This window comes from Ochlerotatus camptorhynchus, unplaced genomic scaffold, assembly GCF_037179485.1.
Source record: "Ochlerotatus camptorhynchus isolate MF236.1 unplaced genomic scaffold, CSIRO-AGI_Acam_v1.1 ptg000294l, whole genome shotgun sequence".
Lineage (NCBI taxonomy): Eukaryota > Metazoa > Arthropoda > Insecta > Diptera > Culicidae > Ochlerotatus > Ochlerotatus camptorhynchus.
The window spans coordinates 160032-167293 of NW_027040783.1; the positions used below are offsets into that span (position 1 = coordinate 160032).

At 44.8% G+C, this 7262-nt stretch overlaps 3 protein-coding genes across 4 annotated transcripts in view; 1 reads left to right on the plus strand and 2 right to left on the minus strand.

Annotated features, from left to right (window-relative positions):
- LOC135706900 (cytosolic carboxypeptidase 6-like) overlaps nucleotides 1-3910 on the plus strand; it is a 51031-nt gene extending 47121 nt beyond the window's left edge. The window contains exons 3-6 of one of the 2 annotated variants that reach the window (XM_065228584.1): nucleotides 797-1290; nucleotides 1351-1719; nucleotides 1786-2101; nucleotides 3282-3910. In XM_065228584.1, the coding sequence (XP_065084656.1) occupies nucleotides 797-1290; nucleotides 1351-1719; nucleotides 1786-2101; nucleotides 3282-3874 (1772 nt within the window). In that variant the 3' untranslated portion in view covers nucleotides 3875-3910. Of the gene's footprint in view, nucleotides 1-796; nucleotides 1291-1350; nucleotides 2102-3281 lie in introns of both variants that reach the window. The other variant, XM_065228583.1, reaches the window with a different exon arrangement.
- LOC135706904 (NADH-cytochrome b5 reductase-like) lies at nucleotides 3907-4938 on the minus strand. The gene has a single exon (XM_065228590.1). The coding sequence runs from the start codon at nucleotides 4936-4938 to the stop codon at nucleotides 3907-3909; it is 1032 nt and encodes a 343-aa protein (XP_065084662.1).
- Nucleotides 4939-5883: 945 nt separating this feature from the next.
- LOC135706911 (RNA transcription, translation and transport factor protein-like) lies at nucleotides 5884-6937 on the minus strand. The gene is made up of 3 exons (XM_065228596.1): nucleotides 6806-6937; nucleotides 6415-6747; nucleotides 5884-6355 (listed from the first exon to the last, which is right to left on the minus strand). Exons 1-3 carry the CDS (start codon nucleotides 6864-6866, stop codon nucleotides 5997-5999), a joined length of 753 nt encoding a protein of 250 aa, XP_065084668.1. The 5' UTR covers nucleotides 6867-6937; the 3' UTR covers nucleotides 5884-5996.
- Nucleotides 6938-7262: the final 325 nt, after the last annotated feature.

Consider the following 7262-nt stretch of genomic DNA (forward strand, 5'->3'; position numbering starts at 1 on the left):
ATATTTCTCTCTTTCCCAAACAGGTGCTTGGAAGTTTGCTTTTACCGTTGGTGCTGTCGATCAGTAGGCACATGTTGTATTACGCGGTAGCTGTTCAATGCGTAAGTGGAGTAATGTGTCCTTTTTTAAAAGTTCCGCTATGAGTGATGGAATGTATGGTTTAGACTTGTGATATCAGTGAGCTGATGAGCTGCGGTTCCTAAAAAATGAACCGCGGGTCATCAGTTCACTTTAGAGAATCGGGTCTATAGAACAGCTCGGGAGCGGATCGCCCATCTCTACATCAGACTTATCGGTAAATCATTTTAATTTTAGCCGCAATTCCAAATCTTTCTCATGTCATTCTTTCTGTGCAATAAGACCACTGAAAAAGAGCATGGATTTCAAAGTGTATTCGAAAATATTTTCAGAAAGAGAGCTGCCAAAACCAGGTTCATTACTACATTACTAATCCAGGAAAATATTGGCAGTGCATTTGCAATGCAAATTTTTTCTCTGGATTAGAAATATTGTACATGAAGAGTAAATAAATAAAATGTCTTAAGAAACAAGTTTCACAAAATAAGAAATTGAGCGGCCGGGATCCACCTAGTGACATAAAAAATAAACTTCTTTCAGCTTTAATCTTTTTGACGCTCTAATTGGGTGGGGTTCGTCGTTCAATTGCCAAGTCACCACACTCTCCATGCAACTCGCTCATCTAATGGAGACGCATGGCTTAAAGTTGCAGTTGAAACTACGTTATAAAGTGCTTCAACAAAAATTCTAAAGAACCACAAATGCCTTTTCATTTCAGGTCACAGCGGCAAAGCCAAACGAGGTCACCTATGCTTCGATGCTGCCTTCGAAACGGGCAACCTTGGCCGTGTGGACCTGGTGGGCGAGTTCGAGTACGATCTGTTTCTCCGGCCGGACACGTGCAATCCCCGGTACCGGTTCTGGTTCAACTTCACCGTCGACAACGTCAAACAGGACCAACGGGTGATATTCAACATTGTAAATATCAACAAAAATCGTAACCTGTTCAAGGATGGCATGACACCGCTCGTCAAGTCGAGCAGCCGTCCCAAGTGGCAACGTATCCCTAGGTGCGAAGTTTTCTACTACAAATCGGCCATCCATCAGAACCATTATGTGCTGAGCTTTGCTTTTGGATTCGACAAGGAGGACGAGGTGTACCAATTTGCACTGACGTTTCCGTATTCGTACTCGAAACTGCAGGCCTATCTAAACGCGTTGGAGACCAAGTTTCCGGAATCGTTCGAGCGGACCACACTGGGGATGACGATTGTGAGTTTTCTGTCTAAATTACACCTCTGTTTCTTATTGAACTTTTCATGTCGATTGCAGCAAAACCGCAAACTGGAGGTAGTCACCTTCGACGACGTGAAGAAACCGGACAAAGTCGATCAGAAGAACGTCATCCATATGGTGGTAATCCTGGCGAGGATTCATCCTGGTGAATCGCCAGCTTCGTACGTTGTGCAGGGATTGATCGAATACCTGGCGGCAGCGAATCAACCGATATCGAAAGCCTTGCGGGATAATGTGGTGTTCAAAATCATTCCAATGCTGAATCCAGATGGGGTGTTCTTGGGAAACAACCGGTGCAACGTGATCGGACACGATTTGAACCGATCGTGGAACAAGATGTCCCAGTATACGCATCCGACGCTGGGTGCGGCCATGAAGATGCTGAAGGAGTACGACAACTCGAGTGTCAGTTGGGTGAATCTTAGCTGTGATGCTAATTGTCTAGAGAATTTTTTTCTTTCTTTATTTCAGTGCTACCAGGTGGATTTTGTGATCGACATCCACGCCCATTCGAGTCTGACGGGGACGTTCATCTACGGTAGTACGTATGACAATGTGTATCGGTACGAACGGCATCTAGTGTTTCCCAAGCTGTTTGCAGCCAAGTGCGAAGACTTCTGCCAAGAGCATATGATGTTCAACGCGGACGATAGGAAATCCGGAACTGCCCGGCGGTTCTTTGTGGAGGCGTTGAGTGATAATGTCAATACCTATACGCTGGAGGTTTCCATGTGTGGGTACTACCTGAACGATAGCAACTTACTGACGCAGTACACTGAAGATGGGTGTAAGTAATAGAGCACTGCGCGAAACCTAACCCAAATCTCCCCGTTCCTTTTCCTCACCAGCGAGTTTTGACAGTTCTGCCGGGTTTGTTTTGGCTCCCGTTCGTTGCTATCTCTTTTACTGTCATGGCAAAAATTGAGGTTAGATTTTGCGTGCAGTGCTCTAATGGGTCGTGTGGATATAGTAAAAAGGCTATTAGGGGTTGTTCATTAACTACGTAAACAGTTTTCTGGGATTATTGAACCCCCCTTCCCCCTGCGTAGACAATTGTCCATTTTTTTTTTAAATTTGTATGGGTCGTGGATAATTGCCATTCTAAACTGTCTACGTAATTTATGAACAGCCCCGTAAAAGGCCTTTCGTTACCATTTTGAAACCTTTTATGGGGATTCAATCAAAATAGTGGATCTCAGCAATTAAGAGGTTGTATACAAGACACAACCATAGATTTGACGTAGGATTACGTGCTCGGTATCAATATTCGGCGACTGTGTTAGGAAAAGCGCCTTTTGCAGGCAATCGGTGATAATTTTGATGAACAGTTGGACATTCGTGTAATTTTCAATAGTAACCTGATGAAAATTGATAAAGTGTTTATTTCAGCAGATTTGTAGAAAATTTGTCAATCGATTGGCTTGTTTAGAATTAAAACCCATCCGTTTTTGACAGAGTTATAAGTGGACAAAACCTGACCACTTTTCGTAACGTGGTCGATTTTGGTTTTTTGAAATTGCACCCCCAATATGTTGCTGAAAGACGTAATCCTACGTCAAAAATATACGAAAGCCACTACTATTAAAGTTCTCTTTACATATACATGAAGCCTTTTTCGTATGTTCTTCTGGAATGGTCATGCTCTTGAGTTCCTCTGGATATGAAATTCAATTTGCGTTTCCATTAAAGATCTATGAACTCCCAGCCAAGCGTTTTTAATTAATCATAATTGCCTTTCATTATCCGCCATCTTTGCTTACAAAATGGCGCAGGTATACGGCACCTAGACCATATTCTGAAGAATACTTGAACAAGTAGATGTCTATTCAGTGGACCAGGATTCTAAATTAAAGTTGAAAATGGCGTCCATACTGCATTTGAAATCAATTAAAGATATTGACGAGAATATACCGGAATCCGGATTAGACTGTCCAAAAACGCAATTCTAATCCCAACACTCATTTCAGATATGCGAATCGGTCGCAACCTGGCGCGATCCTTCCTGGAGTACTACCGCTTCACCAACATCCTGCCAATCCCACCGGTGGATGAGCTGCGACCGCGCAAGGGTCGACCCCGAACGCACCGGCCCCGGGCACGATCCCGAACCCGCAGCGAAGTTCGCTTGCGACCCAAAACCGTCCGCACCTACGCTCCCATTAGCTATACGGATCTCTCGATCTGCTACGACAGTTCGACCTCGAACGAGGGCTCGCCGATACGCTACATGTACTCACACTACGGTGGCTTCCGGATGCGTGCCCTTGGGCCACCGGATCAGTACTCGCTGTCCAACATCCAGGCGGCTCGGTTCAGCAATCTGGATTTTAGCAGCGACTACCGGTTCAAGGTTACCCCGAAGCCCAAAACGGCTCCGGAGCAGCACAAGATGCCCCCGATCGAGATCCTGAACGTTCCGCCAAAACCCTGCCTTACCATTATAGACTTCAATCAGCTTACGCGCGGAGGCCTCGAGGAAGCCACCTCCGGACGGAAGCTCGAACGGGAAAAGGAGAAAATCCGTCGCCACACGCTCAAAAGCAGTTCAAGAAAAGCGTAGTCTAGATTGATAAAACATCGATTTTTTTATTATTAAAATTTGTAATAATCTCTTATATTCAAATCTACTAAACAACTCTCTACAAGCGTCGCGAAGGATTCCGTTCCACAGATTAGGACCTGGAGCGAATCCTGAGCATACCGAAGCAATAAAGTCTCTATGTCAATTTTCTCCAGTCTGTGATTCAAGACCCGCTCGTTGTATTTCTTCTTCGATGACAGGCACGCACAACTCCTGGACGACTTTGCGCCACAGAAACAGCTTTCCCTAGAGAGATAAATCGTAGCTTCGAAGTTCCAGAACGCTCCCAGCTTCAACAGCTCATCTCTCATCAAAATTCCTTCCACATCTTTACAACAGTAGACCAGCTTCAGTCTTGTTTCATCCGCCTCATCTTCCAAAATGGCCGCCACGATGGAGTAAATCGGTGCCAATCCGACTCCCTGCGCTAAGCAGATCAAGTTCTTCCGAGCATTTCTTTCCCACACGAAACCGGTGTAAACCCCCTTCCACTCCGTCACGTCACCAACGTTCAAAGTCTGCAAATACTCAGACATCTCCCCTGCCGTTTCCATCCTTATCAGAACTTCAAACTCGTTCGCATCTCGATCAACCTGGATCGGTGTGTACGGTCGACTAAAGTACAAATCACGCTCGCTTCGATCGTACTTTTCAACCGACTTCCTGTCGCCACCATGAGCAACACGCGCTTCCGCTGAAGCCGTTTCGTTCCGCCATGTTGAAAACATAGCATTGAGCCCACGCTCCGTCTGTCTCCAACCTCTCGGTGCTCGCAGCATCAGATGGCTACCGGGAGGGATCTGTAGCTCGTAGCCGGCACAATCGTTGTCTTCTGTTCGGGGATGGTATCGGAACCGGAAATGGAAAGTATTTGGTGTGCGCTGCGTGATGGCGACGCATTGGAATGGTTTGTAGCTGCTGTCCAGAAGACTTGGTCGGTTGGAGGTAGACGGATGTTTTCGGAATTTCACTTTACGATCGAGTACACAATTTGTGCAGCCGGAACCACAACACTCGGGTAGGTAGTCTTCTTCGGAGGCCATTAAAAAAATACCTAATGGTTTTGATGAAGAAAAAAAATCCTAGTTTAGAATTTGTTTTGTTTACAAATTTCATTGCTAACGGCTCGTAACGCCTCGATGTATCTGATTCGATGACAGCGTTCACTAAACGAGCCTCCGTAGTATTTGCATTGTTATTTGGTTACCGAGCTGGTTTATGTTCACCTGAAGTAAAATTCGATTCATGAGCTACTAAAATTGAATTTGAATTCGTGGAAAATTTAATGATAAACATTCGCAATGACCGAATCAGTGGTGGCGAGCCGGCATAAGGATTGCCTTACATGCCGAATCGTCAGCGGAACGGGCGTGCTCGGAATGGGAGTCTACATTTGGATGCAGGCACAGAAGAGACCTCAGGCAGTTGGTAGATACGCCATATACGGCGTGGCGGCAGGTAAATATTAAATCTGACCTAAGAATAAACATAGAGCAGAGAAGAGTAGAACATGTTTCGTGGAATGGCTATTCAATCAAAAAGACATGTCTTCAAACCTATCATCTCTGTGGCATTTATCAGAGATCAGAGGTGCCAGGTTTGATAACATGTCTACATTTTTTAAATCATTTGAAATTGTGGGACTTCCCTTGGCATAGAGTATGATTGTACTTGTCACAAATGTACTAAAGCAATAATGGTACATCCTTAGAAAGCTCTCAATTATCAACTGTGGATGTGCTTAAAAACACTAAGTTCAGAGCCGAAGTAATGTCTCCCAGTGAGGGCGTAATAAAGCCAAAGAAGAAGACGCATTGTGGGGACATTTCAAATTTTCAGTAACCCTGTAACAAGTTCCAACAATTTGCAACTTACAGTGGCCGGCGGAATCGGAATAACGCGACTCCTAGATGTCTACCCTTTCGGAAAATCACGGGAAGCCCCAAAGAACTAAATCCACCGTCTTGTTTGTTGATGTTACATGTATGTAGATTACTAGTATGATTTATTTGACCAAATGAAAAATTACACATAAATTAAGACCTGGAATACACTCCACGAGCGACGCGTGGGAAATTACTTCCTTGATCCGAACGCCCCCTTACTTTTGACCAACCTTTCCCAGCGAAGTATCGGTCCTCGGATCGGCGGTGATGTTCTGCACGGAAACGATCGTCTCATTGATGGCGGTTTGCAGCTTCCGCAGACTTTGAATCTGCAACAATCGCAGGATTCGCGCTGCCCGCTCCAGATCGGGTTCCTTCTGGAATCCCATCCCTGTGCCTTCGCCGATCGGGAATGGTTTTCCGGTGATGATCGGTTCCTTGAGAGCTTCTTTGTTGAACATAGTTGAGATCACCCGTCCGGCCGATCTCACCGAAACCAAATGATCCGGGTGATAGGCGATTCCCAGCTTTTCCGCTAACTTTTTGGAACCCTCCTCAAATTCAGGGCTTGTGACTGAAAATTAAAGAAATATTACGAACTTCCTCGAATCTAAAAAAACACAACCAACTCACAATCGATATTATCAAACGGATTGGTCGATTTGATCTCCGGCGCCGCTGTGGCCTTCTTATCCTCTTCCAGCTTCCGAGCTGCGGTAACGGGCCGATACCGGTCGGCATTGTCGGAGTATTCCAGCTTTATCGCATACAGAAACAGCCACGTTAACTCTTCGGCTTTCGATTTCAGATCGGTGGGATATTTCAAATCCATCTTGTATTTATCATAGGCGGGATCCCAGTCGGCAGCGGCGCCCACCTTCCGTAGATTCGCCCGGTCTTCGATGGTGTAGTGGCGAATCTTTTGATCCTCCAGCCACAGGACGATATTGCGGAACTCTTTAGGATCTGCGGTAATGAAATGATAATTACCATTCGACGAACAAATCAAATAGAATATTCTTACCGTCAATATTGATCCCACCCTGGGCGGGGTATTCCAACGCGGCCAAGTATCGCTCAAACATTGCAATTTTCGTGAAATATATTGCAGTATACTTCTTGCCGGACTGCCGGGTGCGGATGAAGACTTTTGTTTTGATACAAATGTCAAGCGCTGTTGTTACCCTAAAATGACAGCTCGTTTAAAAATTGATGTGTGTGTTTGGTAACGTAAATAACGGGAGATAACGTTTTCGAGGGGGCTGGGTGCACCGCACTGCATTTGGCTGGTTCAAAAAATCATTGTTCTTTTTTAAATTAAATCAAAATATTAACACGTTCCAACATTAATAAAAAATGAAGTGTCCGTAATATGAATCATCATTTTTCACTGTTAAAAAATGTGATTCGTATTTCAGACAAGACAGGTTCATAAGATTAAACGACATTAAACATGAATTCAAATATAACGTCGGTGTTAT

Excerpts from the sequence above, each read along its gene's own strand:
- LOC135706904 (XM_065228590.1), bottom strand. The coding sequence starts at position 4,938 with ATGGCCTCCGAAGAAGACTACCTACCCGAGTGTTGTGGTTCCGGCTGC.
- LOC135706911 (XM_065228596.1), bottom strand. The coding sequence starts at position 6,866 with ATGTTTGAGCGATACTTGGCCGCGTTGGAATACCCCGCCCAGGGTGGG. Across the intron at positions 6,748-6,805 it reads GGGTGGGATCAATATTGACG|ATCCTAAAGAGTTCCGCAAT; the intron begins GTAAGAATATTC and ends TCATTACCGCAG. Across the intron at positions 6,356-6,414 it reads TCCGTTTGATAATATCGATT|TCACAAGCCCTGAATTTGAG; the intron begins GTGAGTTGGTTG and ends TTTAATTTTCAG.